The sequence below is a fragment of the Martes martes genome, assembly GCF_963455335.1.
Source record: "Martes martes genome assembly, chromosome: 9".
Classification (NCBI taxonomy): Eukaryota; Metazoa; Chordata; class Mammalia; order Carnivora; family Mustelidae; genus Martes; species Martes martes.
Window position 1 is genome coordinate 88,354,461 of NC_137896.1, and position 23,060 is coordinate 88,377,520.

General features: G+C 38.6%; 1 protein-coding gene across 2 annotated transcripts in view; it reads right to left on the reverse strand.

Annotated features, from left to right (window-relative positions):
- EXOC6B (exocyst complex component 6B) overlaps positions 1–23,060 on the reverse strand; it is a 619,674-nt gene that overhangs the window by 279,361 nt on the left and 317,253 nt on the right. For both annotated transcript variants that reach the window (XM_080813943.1, XM_080813942.1), the window contains one exon: positions 10,283–10,394. In XM_080813943.1, the coding sequence (XP_080670069.1) occupies positions 10,283–10,394 (112 nt within the window). The remainder of the gene's footprint in view (positions 1–10,282; positions 10,395–23,060) is intronic.

The window sequence follows — 23,060 nt, forward strand, 5'->3', positions numbered from 1 at the left end:
ATGGAATTAGGACTCAATCCAAGTCTTCTACCTCAAATTATGGATTCATCAAAACAACCTCTGGTAAAGTCTTTTGGCATAAACACAAAAAGGCAGCTCTGGAGGGTTGCACGCTTAGGTACACGAGGCTGAACTATCACATTCTGGGTCTGCCATCAACTAGACCTCTCCATACTTTGATTCTACTCCATGTAGAAAACAAATTTAAATTTTAAAAAAGGAGGGGTAGCAAACCACTTATTTCAACTATGAAAACTATTTCCCAGAGTCTAAAAGAAATACAAAGAGAAAATGAAATAGAACCTGCTTTTTTATTTCCCTTTCCCACATCTTTAGCTTCTCATTTCCACAAGAACGCGTCTGGTGGTGGGGTTGTGGCAGGCAGGGGGAGTTTGGGAGTATAAGGCTGTGGATGAACTTAGGTCCTCCTCTAGTCCAGTCAGAGAGGGAGCCAGGAGAGAGTGGACAGATGACAAAAAGGGAAACTGGAAGTGAAGATGTAGGTGGGGGGTAATACACATTTTACAATCAAATGGTACTTCAAAATAATGCTTAAAAGTTGGAATTATACCTCAGTAGAAGACACTATATTACACTGTAGAACATTAAACAAAAATATTAATAGGATTATGATAAGAAAGTATACTCTTCTCTCCCCAGCAGCAAACCAGCACAGGACTAAAGCACACTGTTCATTCTCAAAAAAATACATGTCAACTCGCAATGACAATGCTCTAGTAATAGACTGGACTAAGGGAAAATGTACCTTCTATTCCCCAAGGATTGGCCAGAAAATGTCTACTTTTGAAACATGAGGACAAAGGGCAGAAACCTAGAGACAGAGTCCCCCTTCCAAAAAAAAAAGTTAGGGCAACAATAGGACTAAATCTTTGTATTATTTCCCACAATTCATATTCAAGTTCATATTCCTTACTAAGCCCCTTCCCTTCATTCTATGGTTTGAATTGAAAGACTCTTGAGTTTTGGACACAGATACTATCTCTTTCTACAAAATTACCCAAAACATCAGACTTTTAACTGTAGAGTGCTCTAGGAAAAAAACACCTACCAAAATAAGCAATTCATCACCCTCTTCCTTTCAACATGTTTCTCTCTCAGAGAAAGAGTAAAATCATTTAAAAAATTTAAATCGTCTAAATTAAATCACTCCTCTTCCTGAGTGGGAAGGTGGTTACTGGCAAGGTTGTCTTGATGTATAAGTCAGAAAAGTAAGAGGATTAATTTGGAGAACTGAAGAATTTCTATTTTAAAGTCAGCATTACCTATAGGGAACACATTCTATCTATCAAAAGAAATCCTAATAATAAGGAGGAATCGTGTCATGTTATCGAAATAAAAAACAGTGGCACTCAAAGAGAAAATTGTCCTGTTTTGCAGGATATTGGCAGTTAAAAAAAAAAATAAAAAGGAGGCGGCTTCACTGGTACAGTAGTAATTTCCCTTGACTTTTTAAAGATCTGTCAACACAAAAGATCACCATGAATTACATCAATTGGCTGTCAGTCACTTTTGAAATGTTTCATTGCTGAGCATAGAATAGACTATTAAAACACTCTAGGATTACATTAGATACCATGTCATTTTCAAAGGGAATAATGTCTGTTAATGAGGTCTAAGTGATCTCTACTCCTGAATGACAGCTAACCAAAATCCTTACAAGGGCATTTACAAATGTAAAGCCAGATACTGTGGGGATAATTCTGAACTTAAGGAGGCAATGAAGCAATTTCAGATATCAACTTCCATCAGAGTCTTGAGCTCCTTTGATATTTTTAATCCTCAACTTCCCACTCTCTTACAAAAATATATCACTGCAGCAATCCAAACTGTCCTTAACATTGTTTCAAGGACATGGTATTAGCAACAGATTAGGTATTGGTTATGCTTATATAGAGTTCTGTGAGGACTGTCTGAAAAAAAAAAAAAAAGAAAGAGAGAGAGAGAGAGAACACTATAAAGCAAGCAACCACCTCTCACAACTAAATGGCAGGAGTCACTTGGGTTAAAAAACCATTAAGAATTGAAAATGTTTCTGTCTCTCATTTCCAGAAGCAGAGAGAATCTAATGAGGACAGCACAGAGGAGATGGTGGAAGTCACCTGTTACCTTCTCTTGTTTCCCAAAGCAGAGAATGCAGGACATTCAGGCTCCCAAAGGACTAACCCAAAGCCAGAAAATGAGAAGTCACACTCCCTTCTCCACACGTCTAAGACTTCTCCACTGTTAGATTTGCAAGGTAAGGAACTAAATAGCAGTGCTGGTTCCCATTCACAAAAATAAGACCTCCCAAAGATTTCCAGGAATTTTGTCTCCATTTTACCCCAGCAAAGATACAAAAAGCTGGGTCAACGACTCATTTTTTACCAACTCCAAAGCCAATACCTAAAATACTGAAGAACTTGGAACTACTGGTTCTAAATTCACAGGTCTAGTACAAGGGTTATATCTGGTAGGACTTAATTATAAAATATTAGCAATATTATTAGCAATATCATCGCTGTTAACAGCGGATGCTGAACACTGTTACGTGGGAGATAACACAGGATAGAACCATGTAGTCATCAATCAAAATAATATTCAAAAGAAAGGCTGAATGAAAAGCATTGGTTATTTATTCAGGTCTCCTGAGGCACTATTATAAACATAATAAAATATATATATAAATATTTAATACGGTATCACTAATAGAACTCTTAATTTCCTTAACTTTACCCTAATAACCTACCTGCCTACTTTCCTTTTTTCTTTCTTCTCTCTTTCACCAATAAAGAACTCCTATGTGCCAAGGAATGAGAGACAGCTGTACAATCATACACAAGACAAAGTCCTTGGTCTTGTGGAAATTAGAGTAACTGCACACACATAGAAACATAGAGCATAATGTCAAGTAGTAATAAGCACGGGGAACAGCAGTGAAATAAGGAATTACATGGTGATGGTAGGTCTCAGAGTGGTCAAGGAAGGCCTCCTTAAGGAACTGACATTTGAGTGGAGACTTAAATAAAGTGCAGGTGTATTATGTCTATCATCTATAATAAACACATTTTAAAGTCCAATTTATATCTTAAGTTTATCAATTCATTCTTCATAAAGATATAGGCTGTTTTTTGATTAATCTTAAAATTTTCTTTCAGACTTAAGTAATTCTCTGATATTCCGAGAGTAATAAACTGGTGGTTTATCTCCTTTCGCTCTATGATACTAATGTTTTTAAATTAATGTAGTGAAAGAGTGAGGGTTTAGAACAAAATAAATTGGATTTCAAACCTTACTTCAAATCTTATTTTTTAAAAGGAAATTTTGTCTTTCAAAACATCTCAAATTTTATTTCCAAACTACCTACTGGTTATGTGGCCTTAAGCAAAGTTAGTATCTTTCATCATCTTAAAATTGAGATAACATCAATGTCATGTCAAAGAAATAATCAATATAGTACAAGTTATTAAATATAAATACTACTATAAATAATAAAACATTGAGTCTAATATATACCAACTTCCTGTAAGCTATTATTGATATGGACTTACTTATTGTATCTCCAGCTAAATATGGCTTAAGAAAATATACAACCATTCTGACTAGTCTCACTTTAACTCCTATCCACTAGCCAAAGTGGACACTTAAGACTGCAAAATCACCACATTATCGAGTACCAACCAAATCTCTTTTCCATACCCCCAGATATACTTTCTCTCTGCTTCAACTCCAACACTTGCTCTACTTTTAGCTGAAGATCTTTCACTGAGAAAACAGAGTGTTTGGAGTCTGCCACCATAAAATATGCCCAGCCACCACCATCTGCATCCACATACTCTGAGTCTCGGCTGTTCCCAGAGATGAACTTGACACCACCTAAAGCCAATCCCTCTGCTTGTGCATCAGATTCTAAAGTCACTCTCCTCCTCCAGGACATCACTCCAAAGATTTCCCTCTTTCTCCTCTATCATCAACTTTTTGCTTTCTGTTGCAACGTTCTCATCAGAAATAACATGTTGTTACTTCTCCTATTAAAAAACAAAACAGGGCACCAGGGTGGTTCAGTGGGTTAAGCTACTGCCTTCAGCTCAGGTCATGATCCTGGAGTCCTGGGACCGAGTCCCACATCAGGTTCCCTGCTCAGCAGGGTGTCTGCTTCTCCCTCTGACCTTTCCCCTTTCGTGCTCTCTCTCTCTCTCTCAAATAAATAAATAAAATCTTTTAAAAAATAAAAATAAAAAAACAAAATAAACAAAATAAAAAACTTGTGCTTAACCCACTTCCCTTGCCAACTACCTCCTCATTTCCTTGCTAACCTTTGTAACAAAATTCCCTAAAACAGTTGTCCTCTGCTTTTTGGCTCCAATTCTACTCTTCCCATTCTTCAAATTGTTTAAGTCAACACTTAATTTTAAAATGGTTTTATATTTAAAAAAATAGCTGCAAAGAGATTCCAAATTCCAAACCCAGTTCCCCCTATTCTTACCATCTCATATTACTATCGTACCTTTCCCACAACTAAGGGACCAACATTGGTGTATCACTACTAACAGAGCAATACACTTTATTTAGATATTACTAGTTTCTCCCTAATGTTCTTTACCATTTTCAGAATCCAGTCTAAGATCCCACATTACATTTGGTTGTCACGTCTCCTTAGCCTCCTCTGGTCTGGGACGGTTTCTTAGATTTTCCTTGTTTTTGATGATCCTAACATTTTAAGGAGTACTGATGAGGTATTTTGTAGAATGTCCTTCAGTTTGGGTTTGTTTAAATTTTTTATCATGCTTAGAGTGTATTTTGGGAGATCACAACTGCCTTCTCATCACATCACATCAAAGGTGCATGCGAGGGCACCTGGGTCGCTCAGTGGGTTAAGGTCTCCACCTTCAGCTCAGGTCATGATCCCAGGGTCATGGGATCGAGTCCCGCATCCGGCTCTCTGCTCAGTGGGGAGCCTGCTTCCCCCACCCCCCTCTGCCTGCCTCTCTGCCTACCTGTGATCTCTGTCTGTCAAATAAATAAATAAAAAATCTTAAAAAAAAAAAAAAGGTGCATGCGGTCAGTATCACTTACCAATGATTATGTTAACCTTGATCACCTGACCAAGGTAGTGTCTGGCAGGTTTCTTCACTGTAGAGTAATTTGTTCCCTCTTTCCATACCCTACTTTGTAGATGCAAGTCATAAGTACAAGCTACATACAAGGGGTAGGAGCTAAGCTCCAGCTCCTTGAGAGGGTACAATCTACATCAATTATTTGAAATTCTTCTGTATGGGACTACTCTCTTTTAAACCTACTCCATCAGGAGCCTCCTAGCATCATTCTATTAAAAATGGTCTTACTGAGGTTACCAACATACTCCAAGTTGCTAAGTCCCATAGTAATTCTTCACCTTCTTCTTCAATCATCGGTATTTGTCAAGCTGACCACTCCCTCCTTCTTGACATACTTTTTTCACTTGACTTCCAAGACACCATACTCCTGTTATTGTTCTTGGGTTTTGTTTTTATTTTCCTTCTTTAGTGGGTCGTTCCCAATCTCCTTTGTGAGTTCCTCTTTAGTCCTGACTGCTTAAATGGAGTGCCCAAGAGTTTGGTCCTTAATCTTTTCTTCTCCATCTTTACAAATTCCCTTAGTAATATTATCTGATCAGGTGGTTATAAATATTATTTGTATTCCCCAAATTTTTATCTCCAGGACAAACCTCTCTTTCAAACTCCAAACTCATATACAACTGCTTACTCAATATTGCAAGATAGATTGAGTAAACATTACAAATTAAATATGTCCAAAACCAAATTTCCAATCTTCCACCCTATACCTAGCCCTACCCAAAGATTTTGCCATCACAGTGCATGGTATATACAACCTTCTAGCTGCTCGAATCACAACATCTTGGAGTTACCTTCCACTCCTTGCTTTCTCTTTCCCGTCACATCCAGCCATCAGGAAAGCATGCTGACGCTACACTCCAAATCCGATCACCTGTCACCACCTCCATGGCTACCACCCACGCTGCTGTCAAATCATTAGTGTAATAGCTTCCTAACTGGTCTCCCTGTTTATACCCTACAGTTTATTCTCAAAACCACAGTCAATGTTATTCCTTTGAAATATGTCATATTGCATCACTCATCAAATTCCTGCAATAGCTTTCTACTTCACTCAAAATAAAAGCCTAACACTTCATACGGGCCCACCACAGACCCCTAGCACCTCTGTGATCTAATTTCCTGCTTGTCTTCCCCCTTCTCACTCCACTCTAGCTTTACCCTAGCTTCCTTATTATTCCCTGAGCTGACCAGTAACTTCATACCTTCATACCTTTGCTCTAACCTCTGCCAAGAATGTTTTTTGCCCTTCAATGATAACTCACCATCTTTTTATTAAGACCAACCTTGGACCACCACCAGACCCCTGATTCCCTTAACCCAGGTTCCTTCTTTCTCTTCAATGAAGCATTCACCCTCTATCATATTAGATGTTTTACTATTTCTTTTGCTTATTATCTGTTGTATTTTCTGCCACCAGAATGTAAGCAAGAACCCCTTTTGTTGCTGTCCTTGTTGTTCACTTACTTATTTATAAGGTTTAGATCGGTGCCTGTTACAGAGTAGGTACTCAATTAATACTATAAAGTTAATAAGCAAGTTATTTATCTTAACAGGTTGTCTTGCTCTAATCTTCTAACTTCTCTTAGTTGAAAAACTGTCTCTGCACTAAACCTGACAATCACTGTTTACCTGCGCCGACCTCTTTTTTTAACAATACCAGGTAATATGCCTTGAGTATAGGTACTATTCTAAGCACTTTGTATGTTCATTCAATCCTCACAACAACCCTCCGAAACACATGCGCTTATTGTTCCCATTCTACACATAAAGCCAAGCCATTTCCCCCAGCACACATTTGTAAAGGGAAGAGAACCCAGGCAGAATTGGAACCCAGGCACTCTGCTTTAGAACACGTTCTTTTTTTTTTTTTTAATTTTAAGATTTTATTATTTATTTGACAGAGAGAGACACAGAGAGAGAGAGCACAAGCAGGGGGAGTGGGAGAGGGAGAAGCAGGCTTCCCACCGAGCAGAGAGCCCAATGTGGGGCTCGATCCCAGGACTCTGGGATCATGACCTGAGCCAAAGGCAGACGCTTAACGACTGAGCCACCCAGGTGGCCCTAGAACACATGTTCTTAACCACGGCTCAGCTGCCCTTCTTCCCACAGACCTAGAAGAAGCAGCCTAAGAAAAACAACTAACCCTGTGCTGACTGAATAGGGATAGGCACATAAGGTCTGCGAGTGCAAGGCATTTAAACTACAGCAAGCAAGAACTCAAAGGAAATGTTGTCTTGGTTCAATGTGGGGAAGCACAGAAGCAATGAGGAAAGCAAGAAAGCTAGAGTACAGAGAGAAAAAGCTGAAAGGATAGAGTATATGGACAGGAAAAAAAGAGGACATGAGATACCATGTAAATTCAAACAAGACAGGTCGACAGAGAGACATGAGCTTATGGGAACTTTCAAGTCCTAAAAGATTGTCTGACAACCTGAAGTAGGACTTGGTGAGTCTTGTCTGCTTATAATACATCTGTTGTTTGAATGGCTATGTGCTCGCTGACACAAAATCATCTCTAGTTAGAACAATTTCCATATTACTATGGACTTCTTGTAAAAATCCCTTTGTTACGATGAAATAATTAAATCGATATGAAAGGCAGTACATTACAGTAGAAGTGAATTAAGTCTGGGAAAAAACCACCCAGACATAGGTCTCATTTTTATCATTTTGTTAACTACATAACCGTGGGCAATCTCCCTAAACTTTAATTATGCTTTCCATAAAATGGGAATAATAACACATGCCCAGCTAGTTCCAAATGTGACTGTTCCAAATGAGATGGTATCTGTGATGGGCTTTGCAGAGTACAAACTGTTCCACAAATGTTACCTAGCATGATGATGATTTTAGACGGGAACTCACTTGAGTTTCCTGTAAATGAAGATATAATGTCTTCTTTTCCCAAAGGGGAGTAACACAGTTATTCAAAGATACACTGGCTGGTAATAAAAATCACTGGGTCTGTATTTATCTATACATGTATACACCATGGTAATAGCCAAAATAAATAAATGTGTGTAGATGTTCTTTTAGCTATGCACAAAGATGTTGATAACAAAAGTGCAGTATTGCCTAGAAAGAGCCAATGACTTAGGAAGAATAGCCTTCGCTGAAATGGTGCCAAGAACTATGATACAAGGGCGCCTGGGTGGCTCACTGGGTTAAGCCTCTGCCTTCAGCTCAGGTCATGATCTCAGGGTCCTGGGATTGAGCCCTGAATCGGGCTCTCTGCTCAGCGGGAAGCCTGCTTCCCCTTTTTTCTCTGCCTACTTGTGGTCTCTCTCTGCCAAATAGATAAGTAAAATCTTAAAAAAAAAAAAAAAAAACCTACTGAGTCTTCCTATCCTGACCTGATGTGTGCATTACCCTAAAGGTCAATGGAGTCAGGAAAACTGAAGAACTGAGAAGTTGGGTCAGTCTTTCTCTTAAGATGACACAGTAAGGGGTGCCTGGGTGGCTCAGTCCGTTAAGCATCTGACTTCAGCTCAGATCATGATCCCAGGGTCCTGAGATGGAGCCCCATGTCAGGTCCCTGCTCAGCAGGGAGTCTGCTTCTCCTTCTCCCTCTGCCCCTCTTCCTGCTTGTGCTCTCTTTCTCTCTCAAATAAATAAATAAAAATCTTAAAAAAAAAAAAAGATGTCACAGTAAATCAATGGCACAGCCACAGCTAAACTCAAGACCCTTCTAAGGCCAAAGCTGTTTCTATCATACCATGTTCCTGCTATGCTACTTGTTTAAAATGTTTGAGGACACTGTTCAATCAAACGGCATCAGAAAAGTTATATTGAGAGTTGTAATATAGAGACTGCTGACAAAAAAATAACAAGTTTCCTGTCCTACTTGGGACTCATAAAAGGAGAATAGTACGATATAACAAATACAGGAGGGCCTCCGACTTTTCACTCTCCTTCACTCCACTCTCCTTTTTTCTTAGCCTTCGTGATGATGAAAAGAAGTTAACCTATTCTCAGACACATAAAAATAATACCTAATATTTCTATACCAATCAACAGAAAGGAAGCTCTGCAAAATAAGGGAACTATCCTTCGAATGTAACTTTCAATTGTAAAAAAGTTTGTTCTAAGTGGAACTCAAACAGTGCCCAAGTTCCACATTATAATATCTTAAAATCTTAACACAGGGAAAGGAACAAGCAGTCCAAAATCAGAAGGAGATGTTCACCTGGCTTCCAGCTGTCTTTACCCGTGACTCAGCATCATTAACCATTTGCCTACTTCCACCATTATCTTTGACAGTGTATATCTGAAAATGTCAATTTTTTCTAAAGCAACTGACTTTCAAACTACACCACCTCTACAAGTAAAACAGATGGCCAACAGCCTTTCCCTTTCCCTGCGAAAAAAATTCCTCCAAGCTCTCACTTTTGGCACTATAATTTCCATAAAATGGCAGGTTGACGCTCCCATGCAATCCTGGGTTTCCAAGAGAAAGGAAACTTCACATCTTTCTAAATTTTAGGACTATACGCCAAAGTGCCAAATCTTCAGTTTGCCAAGATACTGTTCTCAACGTGTGTGTAATATCCCTCCTCGCTTTGTGAGATTCTGTAAGCTTCCACAGAAATGTGACGATTGCCTTTCTCTCACATTTCCGCAATCCCAAATCCCCAGACTTAGATGCTGATAAAGAGTAATTTACCATCCATATACATGAGGTATCTCAAAAACAAAAGCTGAGTCTAACACTAACCACGGACTAGAAGCGCCAATATCCTTGGCATCGGTGACTTAGGCAGACAGAATGAGATTTCATGTTGTATGTTGTTTCAGAACTGCCACTCATTTAGACAGGAACTTGACGGTGACTATATTCTCCCACCAACAATTTTGTTTTTATGTAATTGATGACAAATAATACAAATTTAGCACAACAACGTCGGAAAGGAAAACGAGTTAAGCTGGTGAAAATAATGAGAGAGAGAGAGAGAGAGAGAGAGAAAGTGACTTTTCAAATATGTAATAGGTTTCTCCGAAGTGACCAAAGAGAGAAACAAATGATTTGTTTTGCACTTTCACCATTAGGAATCCATTAGGAAAAATGTGATGGACCATATAGAAAGTTGTAATTAACTCACAAACAGGCCCCAGAGCTTAGACATCTGTTCACACATTGCCTTGGCTGCCTCCATTAAGAGCAGCTTTACCTCAGTAAGTCCAATATTCTTCCTTTTAATGACATTCTGCAGGGAGTTGCTCAGAGTCCTGGTTAGCAACAGGTTTGTAGATTTGCGAATCATGTCATCGACTTCAGTGGAGCTGAAAAAGAATTCTCAAGAGTCAGTCATCCCAGGTCGCAGGATTACTTTGCAAACAAACAAGGTGCCAGTGTTACTTCTGATAACAACAATAATAACAACAACAACAATGACAATAATGGCAGCAGCAAATAACATTTACCTTGTGCCAGAAATTAGATTCTAAGTATTTTAATATACGAAAATTCACTTAAACTTCAGACCAATGATACTAAATACTTTTATTATTACTTCTAATTTACAGAGGAGGAAATGAAGGCACAGAGAAGTTAAGCAGCTTATTCAAGGTCACACGATAGGTACACAGCACAAAAAGGATTTTAACACAGGCCATCTAGCTCTAAAGCCCACAGCATTTAAACACTATGCTATATTGTCTCCAGGGTTGATGAAGAATTCCCCTGCATGATTCCTTTCTCCTATGCTTCCAAGTTCCTTCATATATTGTAAATATTTAGAATTTTCCAACATGGACTCCCTATTGGCTTCCTGTACAATTAGCTGGTAAAGGCCCGTAAGAAAAGATATCTCTGCTCCTCTACTGTCACCTTTCATATAAGGTCTATTTAGCTCTGATTCCAATATAAGTGTTTCAGACCAGTAGTTTAATTCAGCATAAATGTCTTATAATCCTAAATATCCCCAAAATGATCAATCTTTTTTAAACTTATTCACTAATTTTTAATCCAATGGACATTATTAAGCCCTTATCATATGACGGTGGTGTTGTTTTAAGTAAATTCTATCCCCAGTATGGGGGTAGAACTCACAACCCCAAGATTGGGCATTAAATAGTCTACCAACTGAGCCAGCCAGGTGTCCCATTAATGACATTTTCTATGCAATAAAGGAAACTAAACATAAAGAAAATGATTCAACAGCCATCTTTATATACGAAGTTTTAAAAAAGACAATAATAGTCTTGTAACCAACAGAGTAAATTCTGGACCTATACAGCCTTCATGAGCCCCTGAAAGCATCACCGAAGATGGCTTTCTATAAAAGATGTCCTTTTAAGACAAGTATTCCCTCAATGATAAGGTTACTGTTGTAGAAAGACTAGATTATAAACATCAAGAGATAACTGTAAATAGAGATTTGTGAGTTCTTCGTAAATTTATTACTTGTGGACAGTGGTCACAAAATTTATCTCATCGATTTCTCTTTCTAGAGAAGAAAGTAAGAGGCTTAGTAGAGTCAGATTAAAAGTCTTACAATTCTAAATATATAGGCAAGCCACATTATCATGCTATGTGAAAAACAGAAAAATACTAAAAAGAAACAAGACTACAGAATGCAAGGACATAATCAGAAAAAGAAAATGATACAACAAGGGGCACCTGGGTGGCTCAGTGGGTTAAGCCTCTGCCTTCGGCTCAGGTCATGATCCCAGGGTCCTGGGATCGAGCCCCGCATCGGGCTCTCTGCTCAGCAGGGAGCTTGCTTCTCCCTTCCTATCTGCCTGCCTCTCTGCCTACTTGTGATTTCTCTCTCTGTCAAATAAAAAATTAAATAATTTAAAAAAATGTAAGAAAATGATACAACAAAATATTTTTACAGGGTCCATGCAAAGATATATTTAACTGACCAATACCCTCTAGCCCACTGCTGACCTTTTCAAAATTATTACTGAACTGAAATGCTTCATTCCACAAATATATGAGGTGCTGTGCCTTGTGTTGGTGGAATAATGAGATCAAAATGGCGAATGAACAAAATAGCTATGGTTCCTGCCTTCATATATTAAACTCATAATTATATCAGGTCAATTGTAATGTGAGCTACAAATAAGTATAGGTTGCTATAAAAGTGATTAACACAGGTGTCTAAAGTAATCTGGTGCTCCTGATATTAATTGTTCTCATGACATCCTATACTGATTATGTATCTCTACTATGATTTAAGATCCAGCAGAAGTTCCACATTTGGATATGATGTAGAAGATCAAGAAAAATCACCATGACCTCCATAACAACAAAAAAGTTAGGTCTAATCTTAAAAGCTGTATTTTCCTTCAATGTCAACACAGTGTAATTAACATAAACACACACGTGCACGCGCGCGCGCCCACACACATGCACGCGCACGCGCCCACACACATGCACACACACAAATGTACAACAGAACAAAACTGCATACCACACCAGGACACATCTTTGAATGGTGAGCGAAGGGTAGCAGTCACTTTCATATGTGAGGCCATTTGCCTAATCTGGGCACAGATGGATAAAAGATAAAGACTGAAACAGTCAGAGGCTGAAAGGCTTTGCTGAGATGAGGAGAAATCAGCCAAATCTTTCACAGTGTGGGCTACTATTACAGTTTGGAATCCCGGAGAGCCACAAAACAAAAATAAAGTAACTGACCCAACAATTCTCCCCTACAAGAGTTCTCCTCCATAAGAAATGGTGAGGGCAGTGTGAGAAATCAGAGAGAGATCCTGCAAATTTTGCAAGGGGTTTTGGATTCAGGGCTACAGAAATGCAATCCAAAGGAGAGAAAAAAAGGAATGCTGAAACCCATCCTAGTTCAAATCTCATTAAGATCAGAGATAAGCTCCTGGATGAAAGCTCTGGAATTTCAGAGCTGGTCTTATGCACAAAGAGACTTCTGCAATAGCATTTGAAATCAGAAGTAATTTGAAGCTAATTAAAACTGAGATATTCAGTTCACTCAAGTAATGATGAAATCTGAATGATCCATCAAGCAGCTAGGAGTTGCAAAAGAAGAAAAAAAGAATGAGAAAGAAGAAGATGACATATTTAAAGAAATATAGGCAAAATCATCTCCAAACATGATACAATACTTCAACCCACAGATCCACGAGGTTTAGTACATTCCACACAAAATTAATATAAATAAAACAATAAGATCATCACAGTCAAATTATAAAGTCCAAAGACAAAAAGAAATCTTAAAAACAAAAGATTTTAGGAAAAAAGGAAAAAAAAGACAATACATTCAGAGGAACAACAATAGGAATAATGGCTTATTTCTCTTCAGGAAACAATGGAAGCAGACAGTGGAATGCAATCTTTAAAGTGTGGGGAAAGGGAGAACTAGCAACCTAGAATTCTATTCTTAGAAAATATATTTTTGAAAACAGAGATGATAAAAATACTTTCAGAATAATTTTTTAGTTATTTTAAAGTATTTTAGAGGGGCCCCTGGGTGGCTCAGTCAGTTAAGGGTCCAAATCTTGATTTTTGCCTTAGATTGTGATCCCAGGGCCCTAGGATTGAGCCCTGTGTCAGGCTCCATGCTGGGCATGGAGCCTGCTTAAGATTGTCTCTCTCCCTCTCCCTCTATTCCTCCCCTGCTCCCCCCCCCTAAAAAAATTCAAAAATTTTTCAAAATTAGGTATTTTAGAAATATTTTTTAAAGCTGAGAAAATCCAACACCAGCAAATATAACACTAAAGGAAATGTTAAAAGAAATTTTTCACGCTGAAGGAAGATGATACCAAAGGATAACGCAGATATGGAGGAAAGAATAAGAACGCCTCAAAGTGGTATATGTGTGGTGCGCAAAAATAAATACAAATTTTTTCTTGAATTTTAAAATACTATTAAATGTTCAAAGCAAAAACAGTAACATATTTTAGAATTAAAAAGAGGTATATATGTGTAAGATATACCAACAACATCAAAAAAAGACAGAAAAGGGGTGCCAGGGTAGCTCAGTAGGTTAAGTGTCTGCCTTTGGCTCAGGTCATGATCCCAGGGGCATCAGGTTCAGGGAGCCTGCTTCTCCCACTCCCTCAGCCATTCCCCCCACTTGTGCTCTCTGGCTCTCTCTATCTCTCTGTCAAATAAATAAATAAAATCTTTTTTAAAAGTGTTAGAGAAAAAAAAAGGAGTAAGAAGATAAATTACTCTATACTGTTGAAGAGCCTTAAATTACATGCAAAATGATATAATATTATTCAGGGTAAACTATGATAAATTAACAATGTACACTGTAATCCCCAGAGCCACCACAAGAACAAGAAATTTAAAAAACTGAAAGGTTATACTCAAGTAAAGCCAATAGGGAAAATAAATCATAATACTAAAAAACCTAATCAAGAAGGACGGGAAACAGGAAAAAATGAGCAAAGAATGAATGAGACAAATAGAAAAACATAATAAGACAGCACACTTAAGTCCAACCATATCACTAAATTCATTAAGGTAATGGAATAAACACTCCAACTAGGCAGACTGCATTAAAAAACCAATATGTAGGGGCACCTGGGTGGCTCAGTCCATCAAGCATCTGCCTTCAGTTCAGGTCATGATTTCAGGGTCCTGCGATCGAGCCCCATGGAGCCTGCTTCCCTCTCCCTTGGCCCCTTCTCCTGTGCTTGTGCCCTCTTGATCTCTCTCTCTCAAATATGTAAATGAAAAATCTTAAAAAAAAAAAAAGTATACTGCTATTTGTTGATTCAAAATGACACATTTTAAAATGAAGGCACATGCCCAAATCTTATGTTCAAGATAGCATTCAATACTCAACACTCAAAAGAAAGTGGGCTCCTTGCGTAAATCAAGGATACCATGGTTAAGTAATATCCCAAAATGTGACAAGAATACATCAACAAGGCACAGGAGCTAGTATCAAATGGCTCATGTGCCCTAAGTCTGGGACAGTCTGGGCATCAAAACAAATACAGTAAAGGAATGAAGAAAGTGAATTAAATAAGAATCCATGAGTCTCACCTGATGGTAGGTAGATGATAAACAGAGAGATGGAGAGAAGATAAGTAGCAAGGAAGCAGATGGAGAAGGACTCCTTAAAAGAGAATGCCAAGTAATACACAAGGAATTAAGAAACCATAAATTAATTAAAAACCATAAGCCAGTAATTTTCTGAGTGACAAATTGATTCAGGCAAGAATCATTATGGCTACTGTTAAGGGGGAGGGAGGTGAAGAACATTTGATAAGTAACAGAATACAAAGTATTTCAACATAAACACAAACATTACTTATTACAAAAACAAAATGATAATTATACAGGGAGAAAAGACAATATCTCAACTAACCAAAATTAATATAAATAGGGCTTCTGATACTACACACACACACACACACACACACACACAGATATATATATAGCAAGAAGTAGCTAGGGAGGGAAGGAAAGAAGGGAAGATCACATATATTCCTTCCATATAAAGAATTTCCTTTTGTATCATGTCTACGTAAGACTACAGGTCTGTTGGAAATGAATTATCAGCTTCCGTTCGGCTAAAAAAATTTACTTTGTTTCTGAAAGTTATTTCACTATCTGTAGAATTCTCACTTGATTTGTTCTTCCGAGTCCTTGAAGCCTGGCACTCCATCACCTCAGGCTTGCATAGTTTTTGAGAAGTCTGCCGTAACGCTTCTCACTATACCTGCATGTAGCATCTTCTCTTTCCTTAATTCTTTCAGCTCTCTCATGGATTCCAGAAAAATTTTCATTTTATAGTTTATCTGTTTTGTTTTGTGCTTTTTTCATTGTTAGGGAGGAAACGATACTCTTTCTGGCTTTCTGTATCATAAATAGAAGCAGAAATATCTCATTGTAATTTCCTTTTAAAAAAAGAAGTCTTATGCATGTACATGTATTCACATGGAAGAAAAACTAAAAATAAAAGATTTCCCAGAAATAAAGAGTGGTTATTACTATCTGTTAAAATTTTGAGTCTTTTAAATTTTTCTTCCTTGACCTATTCTTTGTCTCCTAAATTCTTTACAGAAATTCAATTTAATAACTTAAAGAACTATGTATGTATATGTGTGTGTGTGTGTATTCTTATTTTTTAAGTCAGGTGCAAGTGCTAGAACATTCTTTTACCAAAGCCATGCCATTTATTTGCTATCTTTAAAAAGAATTTTCTTTCAAAGAGAAAGAGTTTTGTGTCCTCAGAATTCATATATATATTTTTCAACATTTTTAATGCTATTCAGCATCTTCCATCCAATGTAAAAGGGGAAATTTTTACAGAAAAAAAATAGGAGTTTCATTTATGAGAATAACTACCTTCTAAGCTTCATAAAAATCTCAATACCGTAGGTTTTCCCATTTTAAGAGTCTTATGTTTAAGAGAACTAATTGTTTTTATACATATGATTCTCATATCCCAAATTATAATCTCCCCGCATGATTGACAAAGAGGTCTCCGTCATTGCAGGTTATAAAGCAAAGGTAGCCTAGAAAATAAGGTAAGTAAACCAAAGACTAAAGGCAGCTGTAAAATCTTCCCAAATTGACTATTTTTGTTAATATTAAACACAACAAAGGGGGTTTTCAGACTAAAGCTCAAGATATTCAAGCAAGAAAAAGACTTCTGAACAATTTACTCATACTATCCCTTTACCATATTACCTTTCCTCCAACACAGGATAGAAAGGGTCACTATGCAATGAACTTGTAATATTTTCTATACAGTAACATACGTGACAGTACCCTAGAGACCATTCTCAGTTGTTAAGTCATTTGGTTGTGGTGGTGAAGGTGGGCCTCAAGTGGAAAAAAAAAGTTTGGGTTTATAACTTCCAAAGATAATCTCATTTCCATGCAACGATTTCTATGAAAACAACCTCATTTTCAAAGAACAGAACAAATTAACTATACAAACTCTATGCTTCATTTTTTACTCAGTAAGAATGATTATCAAAAAGTGACTCAAACTATTTTCCAATTATGTTTACTTTCGGAGTTGCCTGGCATGCCATACATTCCATTCACTCATTCTTTTTTTTCTTTCTTTCTTTGTTTCTTTTTTTTTTTTTTTTAATTTACTGAGCTGGTGCAGGGGATGTTGTGCCGAACAAAACATTAAATGCTTCTGCCCTTCAAGAGGCCTTTTCTAACATCCTTAATCCGTCTCAATTTTTGGCTCCTTTGTTGCCACTATGTCTCTCCATCATAGCACTACTATCCAACCATTCAGTTCCTCAGAAAGATTACACACTCCTTGAAGAAGGGACCATATTTTCAGCATCTTAATGTCCTCACTACCAAGCACAGCCTGATAAATAACAGTTTACTTATAATGTAAGGTGAATAAACCAGCAGTGAAATAAACAAAGGAGCCTATAGTCTAGTACATACAGAAACCGAAAGCCACAAGTAGAGTAATAAAATCTAAGAGGAGTTTTGATAACAGCATTCACAAGGTACAGAAAGAGCACAAAGGAGTCAGTAGCTCAAGTCCATTAGGGATGGAAGTGGTCAGAAAGGTTTCATTCAGTAAAGGCATAAAGTGAACCCGGAAGGATGGGTGGAAGCTCATTAGGAGCACTAACGAGGAAAAGGTAATTTCATGAGGAAAGCCAAGTACAAAATAGCACATTAGGATCAGAAAACAGCAAATAGGTTGGTAGGACTGAAGCATGGAGTGACACGGAAATTAGCCTAGGATATGAACCTGGAAAGGTACAAGAAGGACTGGGTCAAGGAGCAGGGGAGGAGGCAGGCAGATAGGGAACTGCGTCAGGCTCAAGTTCGAACTTTATGCAGTAGACCACCAGGAATCCTTGGAAAGGTGAACAGAGTAAAGTTAAATCATAAGGTTTGATTTTAGAAGAATTACTCTAGGGAACATACAGAACAGAATGAGGACAAAGGGCAGATGGTTGGGAAAGCAAAGTTAGACATTTCAGAACAATTAGGAGATTATTTAAGTGCCCCAAGTCAATTATAGCTACAATGTGAATGAAAGCAGCCACACTGGGAAGAGAGAACTTTAAAGAAAAAAGAGCTGCAAATAAAAAAACACGCAACACTGGGTATTTATCCCAAAGATACAGATGTAGTGAAAAGAAGGGCCATCTGTACCCCAATGTTTATAGCAGCAATGGCCACGGTCGCCAAACTGTGGAAAGAACCAAGATGCCCTTCAATGGACGAATGGATAAGGAAGATGTGGTCCATATACACTATGGAGTATTATGCCTCCATCAGAAAGGATGAATACCCAACTTTTGTAGCAACATGGACAGGACTGGAAGAGATTATGCTGAGTGAAGTAAGTCAAGCAGAGAGAGTCAATTATCATATGGTTTCACTTATTTGTGGAGCATAACAAATAACATGGAGGACATGGGGAGATGGAGAGGAGAAGGGAGTTGAGGGAAATTGGAAGGGGAGGTGAACCATGAGAGACTATGGACTCTGAAAAACAATCTGAGGGTTTTGAAGGGGCGGGGGTTGGGAGGTTGGGGGAGCCAGGTGGTGGGTATTATGGAGGGCACATACTGCATGGAGCACTGGGGGTGGTGCATAAACAATGAATTCTGTTATGCTGAAAAGAAATAAAAAAATAAAATAAAATAAAATAAAAAATTTAAAAAAACATGCAACAATCAATTTTGTTACCAATTAGGGTTAGAGAGACTAATTTACAAATGAGCACTGCCTTCATTTATTAAATGGGGACAATTAACACTTAACACTGTGACAGCTGAGACAATGCATGTAAAATACTAATACAGTAAAGCCAAGGGGTAAGAACTGTAAACACGGCAGTATTCTTTTTGTTGAAGGTGATGCTGACCAGATTTGAATCCTGGCTTAAACACTTATTCCTGTGTGACCTTGATAAAGTTATTAAACCTCTCTCTGCTAACTTTCTTCCTCTGAAAAATGGAGTATACTTTCTAGCACTTCAGGGATTAGCACTATTTTCAGTTTTACAGATGTTTTTAATATATATGTAAAGTGTTTACAAAAATGTAGACCAATGCTCAAAACTTTGTTTTTAATAAGAATGGTTAATAGAAAATAAGGAGTTGAAATGATTCTTAGATTTCTGGCTTGGGTGAATGGTGGTATCATTCACCGAGAAGAAAGGGTTCTTCTAGAAAAGATAATAATCTTTTAAAAAAGACAATCTAAAAGATTATTATTGAGAAAGAGGATCATAATGACTATTCCTCCTCAAATTCTTTAAGATGAGCTAAGTAGTCTTCTAGGTGTTTTGCAAGTCATTTCTTCATATTTCAACACTCACCATGGTATATTTTCATGCTTAAAACCCTCAGTTCAGGGGGGAGGAGTCAAGATGGCGGAGAAGTAGCAGGCTGAGACGACATCGGGTAGCAGGAGATCAGCTAGATAGCTTATCTAACCATTGTGAACACCTATAAATCCAACGGGAAATCGAAGAGAAGAAGAGCAACAATCCCAGAAACAGAAAATCGATCACTTTCTGAAAGGTAGGACCTGCGGAGAAGTGAATCCAAAGCGACGGGAAGATAGACCCCGGGGGGAGGGGCCGGCACCAGGCAAGCGGCGGAGCGACGGAGCAAAAAACCGGGACTTTTAAAAGTCGGCTCCACTGGGAGACATCGCTCCAGAGGCTAAACTGGGGGGAAACCCAGGCGGGGTCAGCATAACCCCAGGACCCGCGGGGTCACAGAAGGACTGGAGGTGTCTGAGTGCCGCAGAGCTCGCAGGTATTAGAGCGGGGAAGCCGGCTATAGCGACAAAGCCGAGGAGTGAGCTCTAAGCCCGGGGTTACCTTGTGCCGGTCGCAGGCTGGGTGGGCTCGGAGCGCGGCCGCAGGCCGCGGAGACAAAAGCGACCCGGCGCTTTTCTCCAGCTCCAACAATTGACTGCTTTCCTCGAGGCGCGACCGCAAGCCAGGGAGGCGGGGCTATTGGGCGCTTTGCTCTGAGAGCGCACTGAGGAGCGGAACCCCAAGCTCTCGGCTCCTCCGGGCCGAGAGACTGGGAGGCCGCCATCTTCATTCCCGTCCTCCGGAACTCTACGGAAAGCGCTCAGGGAACAAAAGCTCCCGAAAGCGAACCCGAGCGGATTACTTAGCCCGGCCCCTGGCAAGGGCGGTGCAATTCCGCCTGCGGCAAAGACACTTGAGAATCACTACAACAGGCCCCTCCCCCAGAAGATCAACAAGAAACCATCCAAAACCAACTTCAGTCACCAAGAACAGCGGAATTCCACAGCAGGAGAAAGCAAATCCTACCTGGACAAAATGACAAGGCGGAAAAACTCACCTCAAAAAAAAGAACAAGAGGCCGTACCGAAGGCTGGAGACCTAATCAATACAGACATAGGTAGCATGACAGATCTAGAGTTCAGAATGACAATTCTCAAGGTTCTAGCCGGGCTCGAAAAAGGCATAGAAGATATTAGAGAAACCCTCTCCGGAGAGATAAAAGCCCTTTCTGGAGAAATAAAAGAACTAAAATCTAACCAAGTTGAAATCAAAAAAGCTATTCATGAGGTGCAATCAAAAATGGAAGCTCTCACTGCCAGGATAAATGAGGCAGAAGAAAGAATTAGTGACATAGAAGACCAAATGACAGAGAATAAAGAAGCTGAGCAAAAGAGAGACAAACAACTACTGGAACACGAGGAGAGGATTCGAGAGATAAGTGACACCATAAGACGACACAACATTAGAATAATTGGGATTCCAGAAGAAGAAGAAAGAGAGAGGGGAGCAGAAGGTATATTGGAGACAATTATTGGAGAGAATTTCCCTAATATGGCAAAGGGAACAAACATCAAAATCCAGGAGATGCTAAGAACGCCCCTCAAAATCAATAAAAATAGGTCCACACCTCGTCACCTGATAGTAAAATTTACAAGTCTTAGCGACAAAGAGAAAATCCTGAAAGCAGCCCGGGAAAAGAAGTCTGTAACATACAAGGGTAAAAACATTAGATTGGCAGCGGACCTATCCACAGAGACCTGGCAGGCCAGAAAGAACTGGCATGATATATTCAGAGCACTAAACGAGAAAAACATGCAGCCAAGAATACTATATCCGGCTAGGCTATCATTGAAAATAGAAGGAGAGATAAAGAGCTTCCAGGACAAACAAAAGCTGAAAGAATTTGCAAACACCAAACCAGCTCTACAGGAAATATTGAAAGGGGTCCTCTAAGCAAAGAGAGACCCTAAAAGTAGTAGATCAGAAAGAAACAGAAACAATATACAGTAACAATCATCTTACAGGCAATACAATGGCACTCAATTCATATCTCTCAATAGTTACCCTGAATGTTAATGGGCTAAATGCCCCAATCAAAAGACACAGGGTATCAGAATGGATAAAAAAACAAAACCCATCCATATGCTGCCTACAAGAAACTCATTTTAGACCCGAAGACACCTCCAGATTTAAAGTGAGGGGGTGGAAAACAATGTACCATGCTAATGGACATCAGAAGAAAGCTGGGGTGGCAATCCTTATATCAGATCAATTAGATTTTAAGCCAAAGACTATAATAAGAGATGAGGAAGGACACTATATCATACTCAAAGGGTCTGTCCAACAAGAAGATCTAACAATCTTAAATATCTATGCCCCTAACATGGGAGCAGCCAACTATATAAACCAATTAATAACAAAATCAAAGAAATACATCGACAGTAATACAATAATAGCAGGGGACTTTAACACTCCCCTCACTGAAATGGACAGATCATCTAAGCAAAAGATCAACAAGGAAATAAAGGCCTTAAATGACACACTGGACCAAATGGACATCACAGATATATTCAGAACATTCCATCCCAAAGCAACAGAATATACATTCTTCTCTAGTGCACATGGAACATTCTCCAGAATAGACCACATCCTGGGTCATAAATCAGGTCTCAATCAGTACCAAAAGATCGAGATCATTCCCTGCATATTTTCAGACCACAATGCTCTGAAGCTCGAACTCAATCACAAGAGGAAATTTGGAAAGAACGCAAATACATGGAGACTAAACAGCATCCTTCTAAAAAATGAATGGGTCAACCAGGAAATTAAAGAAGAATTGAAAAAATTCATGGAAACAAATGATAATGAAAACACAACAGTTCAAAATCTGTGGGACACAACAAAGGCAGTCCTGAGAGGAAAATATATAGCAGTGCAAGCCTTTCTCAAGAAACAAGAAAGGTCTCAAATACACAACCTAACCCTACACCTAAAGGAGCTGGAGAGAGAACAACAAAGAAAGCCCAAACCCAGCAGGAGAAGAGAAATCATAAAGATCAGAGCAGAAATCAATGAAATAGAAACTAAAAAAACAATAGAACAAATCAACAAAACTAGGAGCTGGTTCTTTGAAAGAATTAATAAGATTGATAAGCCCCTGGCCAGACTTATCAAAAAGAAAAGAGAAAGGACGCAAATAAATAAAATCATGAATGAAAGAGGAGAGATCACAACCAACACCAAAGAAATACAAACAATTATAAGAACATACTACGAGCAACTCTATGGCAACAAATTTGACAACCTGGAAGAAATGGATACATTTCTAGAGATGTATAAACTACCACAACTGAACCAGGAAGAAATAGATAACCTGAACAGACCCATAACCAGTAAGGAGATTGAAACAGTCATCAAAAATCTCCAAACAAACAAAAGTCCAGGACCAGACGGCTTCCCAGGGGAATTCTACCAAACATTTAAAGAAGAATTAATTCCTATTCTCCTGAAACTGTTCCAAAAAATAGAAATGGAAGGAAAACTTCCAAACTCATTCTATGAGGCCAGCATCACCTTGATCCCAAAACCAGACAAGGATCCCACCAAAAAAGAGAATTACAGACCAATATCCTTGATGAACACAGATGCGAAAATTCTCACCAAAATACTGGCCAATAGGATCCAACAGTACATTAAAAGGATTATTCACCACGACCAAGTGGGATTTATTCCAGGG